Source organism: Lucilia cuprina, chromosome 5, assembly GCF_022045245.1.
Source record: "Lucilia cuprina isolate Lc7/37 chromosome 5, ASM2204524v1, whole genome shotgun sequence".
NCBI classification, from domain to species: domain Eukaryota; kingdom Metazoa; phylum Arthropoda; class Insecta; order Diptera; family Calliphoridae; genus Lucilia; species Lucilia cuprina.
The window spans coordinates 59,559,975-59,583,080 of NC_060953.1; the positions used below are offsets into that span (position 1 = coordinate 59,559,975).

At 30.0% G+C, this 23,106-nt stretch overlaps 1 protein-coding gene across 12 annotated transcripts in view; it reads right to left on the reverse strand.

Moving 5' to 3' along the window:
• LOC111675850 (supervillin) overlaps positions 1 to 23,106 on the reverse strand; it is a 330,599-nt gene that overhangs the window by 110,315 nt on the left and 197,178 nt on the right. For 11 of the 12 annotated variants that reach the window (XM_046951094.1, XM_046951093.1, XM_046951090.1 and 8 more), the window contains 3 exons: positions 20,331 to 22,428; positions 7,230 to 7,801; positions 3,863 to 3,946 (listed from right to left, as the gene is read on the reverse strand). In XM_046951094.1, coding sequence (XP_046807050.1) covers positions 3,863 to 3,946; positions 7,230 to 7,801; positions 20,331 to 22,428 — 2,754 coding nt within the window. Of the gene's footprint in view, positions 1 to 162; positions 1,833 to 3,862; positions 3,947 to 7,229; positions 7,802 to 20,330; positions 22,429 to 23,106 lie in introns of those variants that run through there. The other variant, XM_046951096.1, reaches the window with a different exon arrangement.

Consider the following 23,106-nt stretch of genomic DNA (forward strand, 5'->3'; position numbering starts at 1 on the left):
ATTAATTTTTAATATTTTGGCAAATTTTCTTATTTTCGAAATAATAAAACAATGAAATAGTTTATAAAAAAATAAGGCAAGAAAACAATAAATACACTGGTAAGCTTTTTTTGATAAAAAAAAACATAAAAATTACACAGAAAGGAAACTAAAATAAAAGTTATTCGTACTTAAAAAAAAACGAGTTAAACTAAAAACAATTTTCGACTATAAAACATTTAAGAAGACATTTAAAAAGAAATGTGACTTAAAAGATAATAAAAAATGCAAAAAATTTAAATTATACATCACTTCAAATCACTTCAGAAAGAACCACATCCATTCATTGTGTTTGCTTAAAAATCATCTTAATCACACTATGCTCGAAAATATACGATCCAATTCTTTGGAGGAATGTTTTAGAAGGGTATCATTGTGCAGCAGATTATCGAATTCTTTTGAGGCCAACTTTAACTCACGATCGGTTATTACAATATCTTCGAATTTTTTCAATTCATTTATCACGGAAGACATGCGTTTAACACCTCTGCCGGAGGAATGCCACAGACGTACGTTACGATTAATGGCCATGACTTGGGGCTGGGGTGTTTTTTCCAATTGTTGGCCAAATTGGTCCTTTTGCGACGTTGACGATGGAGGCGGTTGTTTGGGTAATGGCGGTGCTTGCTGCTGATTGCTTTTAGCTGATTTCGTTGACGATGATGTAGAAGTTGCCACACCAAAATATTTTGCATATTTATCATCCACCTGAGGTGAAGAATGTGGTCCATTTAGTGATGCCGATCTGGGGGTTAGTTGACGTGATATGCCACTTCCATTGCTGGTATTGAAAGATTGTGATGTATTGGCTTTGCGTGTGAATTTACGACGCATTTCCACCACTGGAGTAGTTTGTTCTTGGAGAGACGTATCTACATTCTCTTTACCCGAATCTGTGCTAAAATCTTCATTGTGATGATGACCATTTATTTGCAGTGAAGAATTCTGATATTTTCTCTGATTCAAACCATTTCCATTACTTATGACATTCGAGTTCGACGACACATCCATATTATGATGATCTGCACTATTTTCCAAGGAGGTTAAGGCCGTCAAAGAGTTTTGTGATTTATTATTGTAATCAAACTTCATACACTTGGTATTGATTTGCATTTGCTTTTGTTGCTTTTGATTGCAGTTCTCTATAAAAGGCGACTTTATTTTACCGATCTTTTTTGGTGGACCAGAATTTTCATTTTCACCATTACTATCGGTGGCTGAAGAAGATTCCCTATTGGAAGAAGACTCTTTGGAATTGTTATTATTACGATCATTATTAAGAAAGGTTGAGGGTAACATAAGCTTGCCAATAGTCTTCAGTTTAATACGTTTCATAGTGGGCGTTAAGGTAGATGTGGGCGTGGTTTCTGTTTCAGCCACATGTGCCGGTATGGGTAAAGCCTGCTTGTTAACCTGTAAAAATGGTGAAGTTTTGACTATATCGGCTTTAATGGCAAAACGTGAATCGGTTAGATCATGTGGCGGCTCTGTAGCAGGCAAAACAGGCTCATTTGCTTCTCTAGAAGCCGAACTGTCTTTTCTCAATATCGTGGGTGATTCAATGAAAATAGGTAGAGGACACTCCATGGGTGTAGGTGTAACGCTGGCACTACTAAGACTTGTACTGCTGCGTGGTGTGGTGGCCATGTAGTAGTGATAGGAACCAATGCTTGAACTACGTTCTATGGAATTAAATGGTGGGCTTCGGGTAAAAGAACAAGAGTTACGTTTACTAGCTTCACTTAAACTGCTGAAAAATCTCAAACGTTCCGATACTGGCAGAGAAGAGGGTTCTAGAATATGTCATCAAAAAGAGGTAAAGAAAAATAACAGTTCTTATTAAACCACTTTTTTGTCTAAATTTAAATATTTAGACTTACGTGTCTTCATTTTAAAAGTTTCACAATTTGTTGTCTTGATATACATATATTTGTTGTTTGTTTGTATTGTATTCTTCTTAATAAAACTTAATTTTCTTAAATCTTTCTTGTTTGACTTTCAAATTACAAATAATCTTGGGATTTGTTTTCTTTATTATATGTTGCACTTGCTAGTTACAACGCTGTGTAATTCGTTTTTATCGTTGCACAAGGAAATAATATAATTTGTTCTTGATATTGAATTGTTTTTTTGTTTAAATATTTTTTATTTTTGAGATTTAGTTTGTTTTGTTTCGCTTCTGTGGTGATAACTTTTTTTTTAATAAAATATATATATGAATGATAAAAATCATCTCCAGGCGGCATTATTTAATACGAGGCTTAATTGTTAAATAACTACTGAACATTTTATTACAATAAATATATTTGTTTGCTATCGTATTTTTTAATTCTTACTTGATTTTAATATCTGAAAAATAGATCAGTTCTAGTTCAGTTCTAGTTCAGTTCTAGTTCAGTTCTAGTTCAGTTCTAGTTCAGTTCTAATTCAGTTCTAGTTCAGTTCTAGTTCAGCTCTAGTTCAGTTTTAGTTCAGTTTTAGTTCCGTTCTAGCTTTAAATCATTTTTAATTCAGTTCTATTGCCGTTGTCAATTACTACAATAATCAGAACTTCTATATAAAAGAAGTGACGTTTTACATTTTTTATAATTTTTCTTAAAAGCAGGATTTTTGAGATAGAGATTAGTTTTAGTTTTACTCTAATAGTTCACTTAATCATTATAAATGAACAATAATACATATTGGGTAAAAAACTTATTAATAAATATTGCAATATTTTTGTCACAAAAATTGCAATATTTTTGTCACATATAAATAATAGTAAATGGCTTTTTAATTAACTTAACCCTCATGTACTAAATTTTTATTAAAAAAAATTTAATTTATTTAAACAATTCCCACATGCAAAGATTTTTATAAAAGTAGTGTTTAAAGAATAATGGCAAACAATTAATTTATGTTTGTATATTTCCCCATTTATGTAATAAATTCGAAAAATTTTAATTTCACGGGTAACAAAGTTAAATCATAATCACATCGTAATCACCATAATCATCCATACATTTATGAAAAAATGTTTTTTTATCGGACAAGCCAAGAAAAAAAAACAAAAGTAAAAAATGCATAAAATTAAAACAACAAAAAGCGCATGCGCAACATAGATGTATTATTTATAATTTTTTATGAAAAAAATCAAGAAAACAATAATAATATAATAAAGAAAACAAAATGCATTCCAAGAGTTAATTATGAAATAAACAACAATAACAAATTATAAAATAATGAAATTAAAAATTAAATAAAAGAAAAAATTAAAAAGAAATGTAATGAAATGAAAATGTAATAATAAATGTATAAAATATTACCACAATTTTTTTAAAAGACGTAACAATCGCACGTCTAAAATTTGTATATAGTTTTAATAATATTCCACTATATAATTTAGAAATTAACGCGTTTAATAAAATAACAATTATAGGCCAATAAAAAAATTGTTTAAATTTTCCTAATATTTTAACATTTGATACGGTATTCATTTAGCTGAAGGTAAAAATTATGTTATTTAATTATAATGTTTATTTAATATGAGTAGTAGTTTATATTATTGTTATTAAAGAAATATATGTATATAAGTTATATTAACGAAAAAAATAATTATTATAACAAATTTGCAAAACAAACAAACAACAACGACAACAACAAAAATTGCATTCAATGAGCAGAAAAAAAACTTAAAATAAAAACACATTGCGTCCATGAAAAAAAATATTAAATAATTTTTGAAAAATTTCAAAAATGTAAAAGTATTAAGATTTTAGTAAGAAATTAAAAAATAAATATTTTATTTAGTTAAAGCTATAGAAGATCGTTTAATAAAACTTACCGATTTCATCATCTGGAGGAGGATTATTTGGTGTTTTAGGTTCATCCGTATTAACAGCTGGAGAAGGTGATAAACGACGCGGTACTGGAATATAGATGATAATATTTATTGTAGAATAAATTAATTTATAAAAGTAAAGTACATAGTTTGTTTTAACAAAAACTTTGAAATAAAATAAATATCTTTGTCCGTCCTTTACGAATGCTCGACAACAACTGATTTTTCTTTAGAAATTTAAAATAGGTTAGTGGTCAGATTTTTATAGAAATCTGTATCGTGATATATTAATTTCTATAGAAATTTGGATCATAACATGAAATTTCTTAAAAAAAAACTTGTATTGAAGTATATATTTTATGTTAATTTGAAATAAGACATAAATAAATTATAATTTCGTTCAGTTCTAGTTCAGTTCCAGTTCCGTTCTAGTTCAGTTCTAGTTCAGTTCTAATTCAGTTCTAGTTCAGTACTAGTTCAGTTCAAGTTCAGTTCTAGTTCAGTTCTAGTTCAGTTCTAGTTCAGTTCTAGTTCAGTTCTAGTTCAGTTCTAGTTCAGTTCTAGTTCAGTTCTAGTTCAGTTCTAGTTCAGTTCTAGTTCAGTTCTAGTTCAGTTCTAGTTCAGTTCTAGTTCAGTTCTAGTTCAGTTCTAGTTCAGATCTAATTCAGCTCTAGTTCAGTTCTAGTTCCGTTCTAGTTCAGTTCTAGTTCACTTCTAGTCCAGTTCTAGCTCAGTCTAGTTCAGTTCCTGTTGAGTACTGGTTCAGTTCTAGTTCAGTTTTAGTTTAGTTCTAGTTCAGTTCTAATTCAGTTGTAGTTCAGTTCTACTTCTGTTCTAATTACTTCGAGTTTTGTCCTATTTCAGTACTTGTTAGTAATATCAAATCTCATTTAATTAAATGCACATTTTTAAACTTAATTATAAAAGTTATTTTAAAGTTTAACCACAAATGATTAGTTTAATAATATATAAAATATTTATGTTCAAGATCAATGCGGTTTTCTTATTTTAGAACTTGAACATGTAATCTGATTAAGATTCGTTAATATTTCTCTATTTTAAAAAATATTATGACCAAGAGAATCGAGAGTATGCATATAAAAATTACCGGTCGATGGAAACAAGTAAATTTAAAATTTTTGATTTGATTAATTTTATTACCCTGTATTTTATATTTTTTAAAATTTTTACGTTTTACCATATTTGCCTTATATGCAAGGGTCTTATTGTTAAATGAAATTATTAAGCAAAGAAATTTAGATTAGATTACAAAATGAAGAGAAGGGCATTTAAAATAATAATGTGTGTATTTGGGCCCCTTTATCTATTGAAAATATATTTTAGGTTAATAAACCTTATCAAAAATTTAAAATTAGTTATATCGTTTGTAAACTCTGTAGGTATTTGTTACAAGGTTAAAATACTAATGCAGGCTTTGAATATCAAATGATAAATGGACAAAACATGCATTTCGAAGTAATTACTCTAAATTATTTTCTTTTGAGTAATAACTAAACTGTAAACATCTTCCTCTAGTTAATGTTTAAACATTTTATGATCTTGGTTACAGAACATTTAAGTTAAAACTAATTACCACATTTAGAAAGATACATAAATATGTAGTATGTAATCATATATTTTAATGTTTATTTTCTATGTAATTTTTATTTTTATTACTTTGTTTTTGGTTTTTAGCCAAATAATTACCAGTTTCTTATGTGAAGGGTGACACATATTTTTCAGGTTATTAACTCATAAATAAACAAACTCGTCAACATGACAATTTTATAAAAAATATATGTACCACTGTTTTTTGTTTAACTACGTTTTGTATCTTTTAGTAAATGTCGTTAATTATGCTTTTTTATATATAAATACATCAAGAATAATAACAAATTCTGTTAGAAATAAACAAATTTATGCTTCGTTGAATTTGTTGCAAGAACTTTTCTAGCATTTTTTTTGTCATTTAGGGCTCATTTGTGCATCATGCTATTTGCGCAATGTATTTAGCAGAACATTAGTTTGTTTGATTTTGCAGTTGTTGCGAGAGAGAATCTGTCATTCATTGAAATCTATGACAAGTTTCAACTGTACATTAGTTCTTTCTCAAAATCAATTGGGTTCATTTAAAAAGTGTTTTTTTTTGAATAAAATATAAATGTTCTGTTTTAGTTCAGTTGTAGTTCTCTTCTATTTCAGTTCAAGTTCAGTTCTAGTTCAACTCTGGTTCAATTCTAATTCAGTTCTAGTTCAGTTCTAGTTCAGTTCTAGTTCTAGTTCTAGTTCAGTTCTAGTTCAGTTATAGTTCAGTTCTATTTCAGTTCTAGTTCAGTTGTAGTTTAGTTGTAGTTCAGTTGTAGTTCAGTTGTAGTTCAGTTCTAGTTTAGTTCTAGTTTAGTTCTAGTTTAGTTCTAGTTCAGTTCTAGTTCAGTTCTAGTTCAGTTCTAGTTCAGTTCTAGTTCAGTTCTAGTTCAGTTCTAGTTCAGTTCTAGTTCAGTTCTAGTTCAGTTCTAGTTCAGTTCTAGTTCAGTTCTAGTTCAGTTCTAGTTCAGTTCTAGTTCAGTTCTAGTTCAGTTCTAGTTCAGTTCTAGTTCAGTTCTAGTTCAGTTCTAGTTCAGCTCTAGTTCAACTCTAGTTCAGTTCTAGTTAAGTTCTAGTTCAGTTCAAGTTCAGTTCAATTCAAGTTCAGTTCAAGTTCAGTTCTAGTTCAGTTCTAGTTCAGTTCTAGTTCAGTTCTAGTTCAGTTCTAGTTCAGTTCTAGTTCAGTTCTAGTTCAGTTCTAGTTCAGTTCTAGTTCAGTTCTAGTTCAGTTCTAGTTCAGTTCTAGTTCAGTTCTAGTTCTAGTTCAGTTCTAGTTCAGTTCTAGTTCAGTTCTAGTTCAGTTCTAGTTCAGTTCTAGTTCAGTTCTAGTTCAGTTCTAGTTCAGTTCTAGTTCAGTTCTAGTTTAGTTCTAGTTTAGTTCTAGTTCAGTTCTAGTTCAGTTCTAGTTCAGTTCTAGTTCAGTTCTAATTCAGTTCTAGTTCAGTTCTAGTTCAGTTCTAGTTCAGTTCTAGTTCAGTTCTAGTTCAGTTCTAGTTCAGTTCTAGTTCAGTTCTAGTTCAGATCTAGTTCAGTTCTAGTTCAGTTCTAGTTCAGTTCTAGTTCAGTTCTAGTTCAAGTTAAGTTCTACTTCAGTTTTACCTTAGTTATAGTTCCCGATGGTAAATACTGCACTTTTGTCTCCTGTCAAGCATCTAATATTCTATTTACTTTTAAAAAATCTTTTTTTAATCCTCACTTTCTGCTTATTAACGAGACAATATGATGTTAACACAATCTTATATAAATACTTAAAAATAATGTTATTATAACTTTTCTGACCACTTACCTCTTTTCGGTGACGTACGTTCCTCCCGATTCAAGGCCGCGCCACTATTCGTCTTCTCCTGCATTTGCTGGAACATATTCGCCCTAGCTCTCACACTATTCGTACGCACTACACCACCCGACGAGGCCGACGATTCCGAAGAATCTTTATTTAAAGGGGTTTTTGGCTCTTGATTTTCAGCCATATCAACATCTTGTTCTAGACTAGACATTTCAAAGATACGTTCACTATTACTATTACACGATAAGCCCGAATCGCCCGTAAACGAAAGTGTTAAATTGGCGGTGTCTTGCGAACAGAGCAGACTAGACAGACGTGCTGGCGATTTACGCGGTAAAGGAACTGGTATACCGGCCTTAAACGATGACGACGATTGAGGTGGTGAATTTATCGAACTAGAGAGCGGTTGGGTAAATGAACGCGTTAGGGTAAATGCTGAGGGAGGAGCGTTAGGCGATTGATTGCCGTGTGAGGATAAATGAGCAAAGCCAAGACCTTCTAACGATTGAGCCGGTTTAAAAGCAGAACCAGTAGGTAAAGTATCGTTGGCAGAAGACACGTTGTTTTTAAAGCTACAAAAAAAGTAATAATTTGTAATGTGGAATTTTTTTTTATAATTTTGCTACTTTTTTTAATGGGTTTAATAACTTTATTTAAACGGTTTTATATATATATATATATTTTTTATATTTTGTTGGCTCATATAGAGAATTCAAAGAAATAAAGAGGGAGGTCACACAAAATTTTATTTATTTTCACTTAATTTTGTTTTTATTATTTATTTTCTTTGCTGTGTTCTTTCAACACTTGCCAAAACTTTTTTATTTATTTATTTTTTTTTTAAATACTTTGACAAATTTTCAATTCTCTCTCTGGAAAATATTATTAAATTTACACTCTTTTAAGAATTTTTTTTGGATAATTTATTTTTTTTAGATATTTTTTGCTAAAATGGTTATTTTCTATTCTATTTATAAATACAATTTGAATTTATTTATTTGGCTCGAAATAAAATATATTTTTAGATATGATTTTGTTTTGGTTGTATTGATTTGAAACAAACTTTAAAGGCCATAAAAATTTTTTGTTTAAATAATTTTTTTTAAAGATTTTGTAATTTTTATGTTTTAAATACTAAATAAACCAAAAAATCGTTAAACACATTCTGAGTAAATACAAATTTATTTTAAATTATTAAAAAAACGTGGTAACATAATAAACCGCACTTGTTTAGATTAAAACTGTCGGTCCGTAGATTCTTTTTTAAATTTCATTTGTTTCGTTCTAAAAAGCGTAGAAATATTAATAAATAACAAAAGAAATTGATAATTTAATATTTGTAGGCGTATAAATATGTACGTTATTTTATCAACCGCTTTTTTTATATATATTTCTTATAAAAATTTATCAAAAACAAAAGCACTAATAAAGATTTCAAACCAACACCAATAGGAAAAATAACAAAAAAAAATATTAATTATTTTATAACTATTTTATTTTTATCAAATAAACGATCTTTTTATACCGTCACTAATATTAAAAATGACGCGATTTCAAACGAGAAATACTAACGCACACACTCCGAAAAAAAGCGTGAAAATTCAAATGACGACCGTTACCAACTGAAAATGCAAAATTTGTATTTATGTTTACCAACCGACAATTTAAGAAACAAATTTTAAAATATAAAAAACTTATAGTGGATATTTCGAAATGGTTTTCATTCAAAACTAAAAAAAAAACACACACAAACAAAAAATACTCTCACCAAAAATTCATTAGCCAGTAGTGGTTTAGAAAAAGAGAGAAATAGAGTAAAATTGTTAAAAAAAAAGCTGCGCGCGCTATTTTTTCTTAGCTGTTATTTATTCAAACTCTTGGTAGTGTAAAATACTCTCGAATTAACACAATTTTCATTTTTATTATTATTATTTTTTTTTGGGAATAAAAGTAATTTTCGAATGTATTCATTTGCATGATCATTGTTTTTATTTTGGTTTTTCTTTATTTCCTTTATTTCTATTTCTTTGTTTTGACCAATTTATCTAGAGTATATTTTTAAACGCTTTAATTTTGTTTTCGTAAGTATGTGTGTTTTGCTTGGAAAATTACACAAAAAATGTTTGTTTTCAACAGAAAATTGTATGATATGGAGGTGAAACAAAATGAAAAAACTAATACAAATTGAATGGGAAAGGTCCAGAAATAGAACTTCCAAAGTCAATACAAAAGCGGCGAATACTACTACTTAATTTCGAGAGTTGTGCTATAGATAGTCTGACCCTTCCTTAATACAATTGCTTTCCCGTTGCTTAATGTTCCGTGATCTTCTGACTATAGCTTTCCTCGGAGATAAGCCACAACCTCATTAACTGAATGACCTGAATCTATTAAACCAAGACGTTGCTAACACATAGGGGAAGAACTGCAATACGTTAAACATGAACAAATTAAACTCCAAAACCCAAAGAAGGAAACTTTATCGAAAACTTTCACATCCAACACACAATTCCATATTCTATCCAATAATTCATATTTAAAACAGCTAATACAATCACTTGGGTATGCGGAAAATGTGAAATCCACTCATTCCTGTGGTATAAACTTATTGGCAACACTCACTCCTTTAAAGAAATCTCTTGTCTCGGCAACAGCACCGAACTTATTACATAATATTACTTTCACCCAACATTAATCTTTAATCGAACTTTCTATTCCGATATTTGTGTTTCAAGGACCGCTAAGGCACCTATCCAATAACCGTTACAAGATATGGGCCAATTATTAGATTATATCAGTTTATAGTTTCGACGGACAACTATACATACAGAATAACAATAACCCTAAGCTGACGAAGGTTCAAAAAGGTTACCGGCCCTGGGTGAATGCAGAGTACAATTTTAGATTGTTGCCATGACTTTTATGGAATGAAACTATCTATACTCGGATGAATATTGTCAAAAAACGGCCTTTACTCGTCCATTGCTTTTTTACTTAAACATGTTTGTGTTATCTCTTACATTATAAATAGATAGATACCACACCACTACCGATGACGATAATTCGTATAGGATACATCATGGATCCCATTGAATCTGACATTATACTCGGAAGCCAAAACCCTGATTATTTTTAGAACTCAAAAAACAGTCAGAGTGTGTTTGTACTATTTAAACAACTGAATAGGTGCACACATCCATCCTCTTAAAACCACGACTAAATAGTCGAAAAAGTTACATAGTTGTATAACTCCAATTGTGTAATATCTCAAAAATTCTTAAACGATTGACTTTCGAGAACTTAATTTTATACGCACAATTGGGACGAACGACGAATTTTTCGGAACGAATTTTCGTACTCAGATATAGAACACACTAAAGTATATGAATATTTGAAATTATATTCGAAAATTCGAAGTTATGTTCAAAAAAATTTTTATGCTCTTAAAATAATCTCTGGGTCATAAAAACTAAAAATAAAATTTTCGAAAATTCGAACTTAAGTTCGAAAAATTTTTAAAGTCATTAAAACCAGTTCTGGTGGACCGAATTGTCTGCAGTTAGAAGTACACTTGATGACACTACAATGCTATGTTGAAATATTTAAAATTAAGTTAAAAAATTCGAAGTAATGTTCGACAAAATTTGGAGGCTGTTAAAAAATCTTAAAATTGGAGATATTCACAAAAATATAATTTTATTTCTTTTCTACGCCAATTTCTTACATTTTCTAATTTCGAAATAATGTTCGAATAAATTTTAAAGCTGTTAAAATTATCTAAAAATTGTGGAGATTCACAAAAATATAATTTTTGTTCCTTTTTCTTACTTTTTCCAATTTCGAACAAATTTTTAAACGATTTCTCAGTACGAATAATTTGATTGTGTTCAATTCGTCGAATTTACGCAACGAATTGTTGTCGACTAGTTTGTCGTGCTATACGAAATTCGTCGTTCGTCCCCTCTTACCAGTTTTGTGTAGTAACGTGAAGCTTATAAAGTGGATCAAAGTAATCTTCTTTGAGTTTTGATCCGTGTGATTTTGATTCCCGAGTTTAGAGTCATTTTGACATTTACAGTTAATATTCTCCTTAAGAAACTCCGTTTTCAATGTGTACTGGTTAGGTTCCAGACTATTGTTTACCCAGTTTTAGAGTCACAGTACATTCGGTTTAATTCTACTATTAGAATTTTAATAGGCCTATGAGTTCTACAATCTGTGATGTCAAGTTTGTTTACAGATATGTCAGTAAAATGAACATACATATCGATCACTAACTAAAAGACCAATGTTTTGACACATTATTTACGCTCAATTCAAAAAATCCGAATTTTAAATTAAACCATTTTTGCATTTAAGTCATTTTACAAAAACCCAAATACGTCAAAACAGAATTTGTTATTAGAAATGACAAGGGTGAGAGGTAGTAATCTGTAGAACGGCATGTTGAGATATTAATCGATTATACATTCTGTCCTTAAAAACTTTGAGGATAATATATCAAGAGAAAAGGTCAACAGTACGCAGTGCATATTTGATAATAAACCATTTCCTTATATTAGTTTTTTTCTTTTTTATAATGATAATTTGAAATGCCTTTACATTTTTTAACACCTTTCAACATTAATCAAGAAACATATGAATAAATTTATTTACCGTTTTCTAAAATACGCTGAATACATGTTGCAAATTTATTGCTTTTTTATTTTTTATGATAATTTTCTTTCTTGCAACCTTTTTTTTATATTTTCTTTAAAGCGGCCTCCCACAACAAACTTTGTACAACAACTAAATTAAACAAAATTTGCAAAAGCAATAACAACATCGACCAGTCTGCCAATCTAACTATCCATATAAAATGATGGTGAATTTTGTACATGTTAACATGATGATGGTGATTGTTAACATTTTGTATCATACTCGTTAAATATAAAAATACAAATTCGAAATGTTAAATTGAAAAAAAAAAGATTATAAAAATACAAACAAAAATCACCCAAATACCCCAAATTTAAACAACAATAGTACCGAACAAACTGTATCATACTTAGAAGTAAATGTATACGTAGTCTCTGCTCTATTCGTAAAACAATACAAGGTAATTTTGTCTTTTTAGCTTTTGTTGCCTTTTTAATACATTTTTGTATTTTATCGGTTTTTAACTATCGAAAACAAGTGCAATACTGGTATTTATTCGTGCCACTACCCCAATAATCACTAATTAGGCATTATTGAACCAGTAGAGAGCAAAAACTACAAAGGAAAAAAAAAACAAACAAAAATTGCAATATTTAAAGAATGTGATGAATGCGTATATAAATATGTAGTATATATAGGGTGAATGGGGTGCAGGGGTTTTAAATAAAATGTGTTATTTGGAATTATCAGGTGGCGTTTTCACTATATAATTTTAATTAGTCAAACATACTAATTTTTCGCCACATTCTGGGAATTTATACTGATTGTTTTATTTTGTTTATAAATTACAAATCTTAGAATATTTCAACCAAGATTCTTGTTATCGATTATATCATATCAAAATATTGTTTTGGGTCCTTATAAAATGCTAGACTTACCAATAGATTAGTCCATGAACTAGTCAATGCAAAAGTTAACCCACTAGTCCATGGAATAGACAGACTAATCTATATAGAGTCAACAGACTAATCTATAAAAAGTCTAGTTAATAGACTAGTCCTTAGACCAGATAACATTATAATCAACAGACTTTTTAGGAGACCAATCAATAGACATAATCTAATCCAAAGAATAAACTAATCCAAAGAAAAGTCAACAGACTAGTCCATAAAGTTGTGAACTGACTAGTCCATAAAGTAGTCAACTGACTAGTCCATTGAATAGTCAAAGGATAAGTCCATGCAATAGTTAACACACTAGTCCATGGAATAGTTAACACAATAATCTATAGAGTAATCAACAGACTAGTCTATGCAATAGACAAAAGACTAGTCTATGGCATAGTCAACAGACTAGTCCATAGAGTAGTTAACTGACTAGTCCATAAGTTATTCAACTTTCTAGTATATAGAATAGTCAACAGACTAGTCCATAATATAGTCAACTGACAACTGGTCTATAGACTACTCAACAGACAAATCTATAGAGTAGTAAACTGACAAGCCCACAGAGTAGTCAACTGACTAGTCAATATACCAGTCTATAGATTAGACCATAGCCTGTTACATATATATGATCAGTGTAAAATAACTAGTAGGTATATATAAAAATTCGATTTTTCGACTATTTTCATTTAATTAAAAGTCGACTTTTAGAATTTTCGACTTTAAGTATTTTATGAATAGTCGACCTTTCGACTTTTTTCGACTACTTTTAGATTTTTTTGAGTTTTTACGACTATTTTAGAGTTTTTGACTTTTTTCCCACTTTTTAAAAATTTTCGACTATTTGTGACTTTTTTACTTTTTTCGAGTTTTTTCCGAGTTTTGGACTTTTTTTCCTTTTTTTTAAATTTATGATTTTTTTACTATTTTCGAGGTTTCGACTTTTTTGATTATTTCCGACTTTTCTCAACTTTTCTACTTTTTACAACTTTTTGACTTTTATTTACAAAGTCGATTTTTCGACTTTTTCACAGATAATAGTCGAGTTATCAAGTTTTTTTGAACAAAATAGTTGACTTCGACGTTTCGACAATGTATTAAAATTACCAAATATTTTTTGAAATTACGGGCATAAGAACCAGTAATAATAAATCAAAAAGGGTTATCTATAGCTTGTCTATAAGAGATGTTAATTCATTCCACCACTTTAAAACTAACACTTTTTATATAAACTCTCTGTTTGCTCATTGCTTTAAAATAAAAAAAAAACAATAAATTTATGAATATTAAAAACAACATAGAAAAGAACCTTCTAAGTACTTGCCCCTTATAACAGAAACGTTGCATTTAATTTTCTTTTGAACTAACATTTTGCCTTGAGTGTTTAGGGTCATAATGTTTACTAAGCCTTCTTAATGTTAAATTGTCACAGAAAATATGACAAAAAGTACAAAATTTTAAAAACTATTATATTTACACAAAGTACTACTACGAAACACACAAATTGTGGCAAATTAGTAAAGTAAAGGCTGGAAAAAAACATACTAAACTATGAAATAAACTAGTATTTATTTAATAAACTCATAACTAAATATTTAAGCAAAACAAATTCATGTGTTTTGAACACACAAAAAAAAACCCTATAAAACCGCCACATCAAAGGGGAGTTATGACTTTGTAAAATGTGTGCAATAAACCCCAGAGTACAAATAAGTATTTCTTTTTTTTATTATTAAAACTACAACAAACTTAAATTTATAAACAAATGTGTTGTGTTCCAGTTAGTGAATTTAAACAATTCATTTCTATTACTAATGTTTCGTTTTTTTTTGCTATTTTTAACCATATTTTGTATTGAATCATAAATACCAACGAGTATATATTTAAAATAATTATAATATTATTTATATTTTCTATCTTACAAATAAATATGTATTATTAAATTTATTATAATTTTATAGTTTTGCAAAAGATTTTTTTTCTATTTCATAGTATGAGTTTAAATAAAAATTTCTTTTGTTTTATTTCCGCTTTGTGACTGAAACAACAAGTAAGTATGCTAATTTTGTACTAAATTTTTTCTAAACACTATTGTTTATGTTCGTACAAATTTTAGTTACTTGTTTTGGCTGAATTTTGATTTTAAAAATATTAGCATAATTTCAATGTCAAGCAGGCTTTAAAACAAATAGATTGCGAAAAGGGTTTTTTTCGGTAGGTTAAGCTGAAGAAATGATCAATCAATCAAGCTATATTGATTGGTGTATTATTGTTGGCAAATTGAGGGTTTTTTTTAGAAATGATAAAATCATTTTGTTTTGCTAAAATCGTAAGTAAATTTAAATTATGTTAAATTACTATCTAAAAAATTTGTTGACATAGACTAATCAATAGAAAAGTCCATATACTAATCAATAAAACAGTAAATATATAAGTGTATAGATTAGTACATAAACTGGTCATTAGACTAGTACATGGAGTAGTCAATGGAGTAGTTTATAGGCTAACCCATAGATTAGTCAATCGATTAGTAAATATACTATATAGCAAACTTGTACACAGACTTACTCATATACTAGACACCTTACGTTAGATCATATGTCTGTTCATACCAATACACTTGTCCATATACTAGTCAAAAGACTAGCAAGAGGACTATTCATAAATACTATATATGTTTATAGATTACTACATGTTTATAGATTAGTTCATAGATTACTATAAAGAATAATCCATTGTCTAGTAAATTTTATCAAGTTCATAGATTAGTCAATAGAGTAGTACACAAACCAATCAATAGACTAGCCAATAGATGAGTCCATAAACTAGTCAATAGGCCAATCTATAGACCAGTCTACTGGATTTTTAATAGGTTACTCAATATACTAGCCTAAAGACTAGTTAGTAGACTAGTCAATATTCTCGTCCATAGACTATTCAACAGACTAGCCCATTGACTAGTCCAATGACTGGCTAAAAGGAAAGAGAAGGGTAGCCAGTCAATAGGCTAGTCCACAGAGTAGTCAATAGATTATTCCACAGACTAGACTATATTGTAGTCTATATATTAGTCCGTAGGCCAGGCTAAGATTGATCAATAGACTAGTTATAAAACTACACTACTCCATAGACAAGTCCATAAACTAGTATACAGAGTAGTGAACTAGTTCATAGACTATTTATTACAGACTAGTCGATAGACTAGAGTACCAGCCCACAAACTAGTCAGTAGACTAGTAACTAAAAAACCAAATAAGTATTTTTAAATTTCGACTTATCTAAAGAAAAATTTCCATTCTAAGAATATAGATTTATGCATCAAAAATAATTTTAATATTAAATCTCGGTCACTAAACTCGGCGACACAATGACATTCTTCCGGTCTGTTTAAATTTAACATTTATAGATTTATCTTTCCAAAATTAACAACAATTTTAAGTTTATATTATTAAAGAACAAAATAAACTAATAACATAAATCTATTAAAGATTTTAAAAATAGATCAAAAAAATTCACACATAAATAGAAATACCTATAAACAGGGGACACACAAACATTTTCCTCCAAATTTAACAACAAATTGGCGTCTACCAAAATATAAACTAAAGGCAATAAACTTTTTAAAATTTAATAGAAGACACAATATAATATACCAAAAATGCATCTAAAAGATAATTAAAATTTAGAAACATATTTCTTTTTACACATTTTCATTTCAAAGGCTCTTTTTTTCTTTTTTTTAACACTATTCAATTTTTAATTTTAAATATTGTTATTTAAAATATTAGAACATACACTACAGACTGCTACATAATGCAACTTTCTTGAGTTTTTGTAAGTTTTTTTGGAATTTGTATTTTTGGTTATTTATAAATTTCTACTGCAACTAAATAAATATTTGTTTGCTGCCTCAAAATTGAAATATTTTCTAAAGATTTAGTTTTTCATTTGTTTTTTTATTCTATTTTCTAGATTTGTTTCCTTTTTGGCGCATTACATGCAACAACGTTTTGTGTGGAAGCAGCAACTTTATAGAGCTAGCACAAGATAGACACGAGAAATACATAATTTTTTTTTGGCTAAAAGCCAAAAGTGTGAGAAAATTGTCTTGTTATAGGTTTGTACACTGAAAATAATCCATGCTCAACTTTACGAAAAAAAATTTCGTAACTCCTATTTTCGTAATATTTACAAAAATAATACGAAATATTATTTAATAAAACCCTTTTCTATTTTTACGAAAGTAAAAATAGAAAATTTTAGCGAAATTAAACATAATGATATTAATTATATTATGATTAAATAAAACTACAACATTTTTATAAAATTTAAGAAAAAGTACAATATTATTCACGAATTATTTTCCAAAAAAAAAAAAAAATGAAAATTCGTGTGGAGAATAATTTTGAACTAAAATTAGAAAATTTATTTTAAAATGAACAAAAATGTTTGAATAAATTAATATTTCGTAAATTTTACCATATTTATTCAAAATTCCTTTTTTCAATTTATGTAAATTAATTTTTTTCAAAAATATTTTGCATTATACTAAAATATTTCGTACAATTTTGTATATATTACGAAAGAATTTCGTGGTGCGAAACAACGAACGTTTCGTACAATGTACGATATTTTTCGTATATATTTTTTTCAGTGTATGTTTAATTTTTTGTGTATTTTTTTAACAGAATTTTATTTTTTGTTGTTGTTTTAAAGCTATTTATATTGTAGACTTTGTTTTGTTTTGTTTTTTCTTTTGCAGATGATGCATATTAAATGATTTAATGATACGGATATATTAAACATCTGTTCGATTTATTGAACATACATTTAAAAGCTGTTAAAAGTTATTTTTGTTTTATTTGTGTAAATATTTAGTAGAATGGAGTTCAGATTTTAATTAACAGCAACTAATTTAATATTTGAATTATACTTTAATATAAATATAATTTTAAGAAGTAGTTTAGATCAGTTTACAACATGGTTTACGGTATCAATAGAGTCCATTTCTAAAAAATTTAGTCAATTTAACTCATCAATGTTTGGAAATGCCTTTTCAACAACGGCCATCATTCGCATAGAAGTTGTAAACTGAGCTTTTCTATTCTCAGTCCTAATAAACAGCGACAAAGGCTGTTGTAATGGATAAGACAATATTAACAAGTAAGAGTTCTTAAGAGGCTGTGCCGAATCTAATATACCCTTCACCATGATGTGTTAAAAAACAGTCAGTACGAAATTTATTACAAAAAATTTAAAAAATACCAATTGAAAAACGGTAAGGTACCAAAAGGTCCTCTTGTAATTTCACGTTTCTAGGTTCAATATTATAGAAATTTCAAAAAATACCTTATGAAGAACGAAAAAGTACCAAAAAGCCCCCTTTTATGGGTTCCCACTTAATCCAGGCTCTACATAATTAATTTCATGTTTCTAGTTTCAATAATATAGAAATTTCAAAAAGTACATTTTGTAAAATGAAAAAAGTACTTAAAAGTCCCCTTTTATGTGTTCTCATCTAAACCGAACTCTAGAAACTTAATTTGATGTTTCTAGGTTCAGTATTATAGAAATTTTAAAAAAGTACTTTTTGTAGAACGAAAAAGTCCCAAAAAGTCCCTTTTACTAGGTTCTTACCTAGTCAAGGCTCTACATGTTAAATTTTATTTATCTATGTTTAATATTATAGAAAATTCAAAAAGTACCTTTTGTAGAACAAAAAAGTACCAAAAAGTTTCCTTTTATGTGTTCTGATCTAATTCCGAATCTATGTACGTACAAAATTTCATGTTCCTTGGTTCAATATTATAGAATATTCCAAAAGTACCTTTTGAAATTCTCACCTAATTCAGACTCTACATACTTAATTTCATATTTCTAGGTTCAATATTAGAAAAACATAAAAAGTACAAAAATGTTCCCTTTTATGGTTTCTAACTTAAGCCAGGCTCCACATACTTAATTTCATGTTTCTAGCCAATAACAACACACTAGTGCTGCTCTCGCTCTGCTATTCCTGCTCTGCTGCTCACGCTCTGCCATGTTTTTATAAACAAGAGTACAATAACAAAATTTACCGTATGATTGTGTATTTTGTTTTTTTTTCAATTTCAGTTTGAGCATGAATAAAAAAACTCCATTTTTATGAAATTTTCAAAGGTTGTCTCGGGTTTTTGCTCATATTTCCGTTATTTATGGACCGATTTTTCTGATTTTCAATAGGAAACTTCTCGAAAGCATGTCTAACAGAATTATTGAAGATTTGGATCTCGAAGATATCTGGAGTCTTCAGAAAACTGATTTCAACAGACAGGCAGACAGACATGGCTTAATCGACTCCGCTATCTATAAGGATCCAGAATATATATACTTTATAGGGTCGGAAAATTATATTATAGAAATTACAAACGGAATGACAAACTTATATATACCCTTCGCACGAAGGTAAAGGGTACAATTAATGAAAACTTAAATTTTAAACAAAGAAATATATATTGAAGTCCCCATAATTAATAATAATCGATACATTAAACATTTTAATGTTTATTTAAATAAATATTGTATTATTTTTTTGCATTTCTTGCTCAAGTTTAAACCACCTCCAATGGCCGCTTGAACTAGCAAACAAAATTAGCTGATTGCGTATTCAAAGGCAACTTTCGAAGACAAGTATGAATTTACCGACCATATGATACCCTACACCAGCAGTATGTTAAATTTTTTTTTTTTAGCGATCGTCCTTGAGCCAAAAAAAGAGTATGTGCCAAATTTCATCAAATTATCTTGAAAATTGCGACCTGAAGCGTGCGCACAAAGTTTACATGGACTCACAGACAGACGGACATAGCTAAATCGACTCAGAAAGTGATTCTGAGGCGATTGGTATACTTTAAGGTAGGTCTAGGACCAATATTTTTGGGTGTTACAAACTTCAGCACAAACGCATAATACCCTCCCCACTATAGTGGTGTAGGGTATAATTAATTTTAGTTTAATCCTTAATCTTTCACCTAAAGGTTAGCCCTAAGGCGGCCAAATGACTGCTAAAAGAATGTTGATCGGTTATGGAATCTTTGTAACTGGATTATTCAAGTTTCTATTTTGGATTTCAGCCCATAAAATGTCGAGTTTTGAAATTTGTTATCATGAATCAAAAAAACGTTTAAACAATGTGATTTTTACTTAAAATCGATATTCGTTATTACATACTGGACCATTTATGAAATTTATTAATTTTTGCCCGAAAGTTTAATTTTGTATAAAAATTAAGCATTTTTTGGTTAGTTTAGGTCCTTGCGGTATAAAAGATGTTCTGGTTTCTATTCATTGGAAATATTTATTGTAGTGATAGTTTTTAAAAAAGTAAAAATTTCTTAAAAATTTCTAAGAAAAATAAATTGTTTTAAAAATATAATTTTAAAAATTCTTCTATGAGCCAACTTTATATTTATGAAAACTAAGCTTCACTTCAATAAAAACATAACAAAATAAAAGAAAAAAAAACTCATATTCTACTTACAAATTCTTCTCATCACTCGTCACAGGTTGAGTTTTAAATCTATCCTTATAGAGATCACGTCTTATGACACTGGGTTTTAGGATTTTAACACTACCCGCAGCATTATTCGAGCTATTCGGATCGTTTTGTAGCGGTGATTCCCACGAAGTGTTAACAGCAGCTGCAGCTGATGCCGATACATTTTCAACCGGCGATGATCGTACGCCACTTTGATTGGCAAGGAACTTTTCAACAGATTTTATACGTTCAGCTACTGATATATTAGAGCCAGCCGTCGAGTTGGACAAGGATGATACCAATTCAGTGGGCAGAGCTTGTGAGGTAGCAATAGCATTAAGAGCAGCAGCTAAATCAATCACAGGTGCTTGATCGTGACGTTCAAGAGAACGTGTACGTCTTTTGAGCAGGAAGGGTGATAACGTCTCACGTTGTTCATTCTCTTGATGTGGGTTACTAGTGTCGGGTTCACCTAACGAGCGACGTTTGGAGGGTGAGTCTGTTTTAAGTATAGGCCTAACTTGGGGTTCCTGTTGACTTTCGCTATCCGAGTAAGGACCAAATTCAAATTCCTCCCTACTTGACTTGCGGGAAGTCTTTAGTATGGGTTTTATTTCATGTTCATCCGAATCACCGGAAGATTTCTTCTTTAGTATGGGTTTAGGTGGTTTAACCGACTCATCCCCCACTGAAGAATCCAGTTTAAGTATAGGTTTTATATCGTACTCTTCATTATTAGGTGTATAGTTGTCATCATTGGGAAACTTATCACCAGTTTCAACAGCAGCTGAAAGTTCGGCTGCAGCTAAAATCACAGCTTGAGAGATCGATACATGTTTAGGAGCATGATCTGCTCCATCTGAGGGCGTTGATGTAGAGTCTTTTTTCTTGAGTATACTATGAGGTTGCTGAGGTTCTCTGCTAGCAGATGGACAACCATCACTTTTTGAGCTGTCATAACTGCTTTGTTTTAGTATGCCATGATGACCAGCTCCTTGCGCCGAGGAGGAGGACGAACTGCCATTAGCTACTTCTTCGAGCGAATTGCGACGAGCTGATTTGATCAAAATACTACGTTCATCTGGAGAATGAGAGCGTGAATAGTAGCGCGATTCATCTAAAGATGAACGTTTTTTGAGTATACCAGCTCGTTTTTGTTTCGAGGGAGTATCCATGACACTTGATGAAAAGGTGACCGGTGAGGCATTACTTGAAGCCGAACTAGACTCTCCCGCCGAGAGATGATCTTTCTTTTTAAGTATTGAAACGATATGGTTAGGCGTGGCTGTTATGGTGGCTCCTTGATTTAGAGAGTTGGGAGGACAATCAGTACTTTTACGTCTTAAAATGGGCGAAAGTTTGGCTGGTTCAAAAGCAGCCGTTTCTCTCTCTATGCTCTTTGCTTTCAGCATACGCAAAGAACGCATCATGCCACCTTTCAAATGATCCGCCTCACCGTTGGACATTTCGATATGTTCTAAAGGATCGGGTTCATAGTAAATACATTCTTCCTGCACAAAAGTTGCATGTTTTACAGGTGAGGGTCGGCGTTGTTCTTCTCCCTTATTGCAGGGCAAATTAAGAGATTCTGTTTCATTTTGACGCTCACGTTCTTGGCTAGCTCTCAAACGATTCATACTCTGGGTTAAATCTGCTATCGCATTTGTAGGATTTGGTGAGCAACTATCACTGACATTTTCTACAATTTTCATAATTTCCTCCAGACCAGTGCGAGTACGTTCATTTAGTTTACGATTTACCTCAGAGGAACGTTCCTTGCGCAATTCACCTATGGCCACAGTATCACTGCGTTTACTTATTCTGGAAGGCGGATAAGAAGATTTAGGGGACGGACTATCTTTAATATTTTTCGGGCTGGCGGTTTGTGCTCTACGACGTTCTGAAGTAGTTGCCAAATCTAAACCTCTTCTGGCCATTTCCATGTGATAAGATAAATCATTGCGTATGGCTGGTTTTGTGGGTGATGGCACACGTGTCTTTTGTGGTGAAATCAAAGCCTTTAGCGAGGCATCATCATTGGGTACCAAAGGACGTGACATGCCCATTTCACGGCGTCTTCTTCTACGCATAGCAGAGTCATCTATAAAGGTAAATAAGTTAATGTTAATATACACAATTAAAAGACGACTTTTTTTTAATTTCTAAACAAAAAAACTCATAACGTACGTGCATTGTAAATCTCTTTAAAATCACATTGAAAACAAACATATTTTACACAAATCTTTTGGGTTAGTACTACATACTCTTGATCTTTGATATTTTTCAAAGTAAACGATTGCAAATGTAAATGTTTTAAGTTAGTTTTTATATCAATTTCTTTAATTTCTAAAAAAGCCATTTAGGTTTTTACAAAATTCAACGTTTAAAGTTCTTCTTTAGACTTGTGCCTTAAGACTAAATTGGTTATTTGGAAATTATGCAGATTTTGCTGGCTGAAGCAAGAAAAAAAGGTGCATGTTGTTGTTTCTTTTCAAATTCTTCAATTGCATTTTTATGCTTAAGTAATCATGAGCACTCAACCAAAACCGAAATTCATTAAAATTTTAATTTGATTTTGTAAAGTGAAGGAGGCATCTCTTATGAAACACCCACTAAATACTTAATGATTGAAGATGTTGTCTATAGTAGTTAAAATGTTGATTTGTCATGCTAATTATGGATAAAATTTTAAGTGTGGACTACTACTGCAACATAGTTATGGAAAAAGTGTGGAGGGGTTAGGAGGGTGTTGTAGTTAAAGTTGTTAAAGACAGAGTTT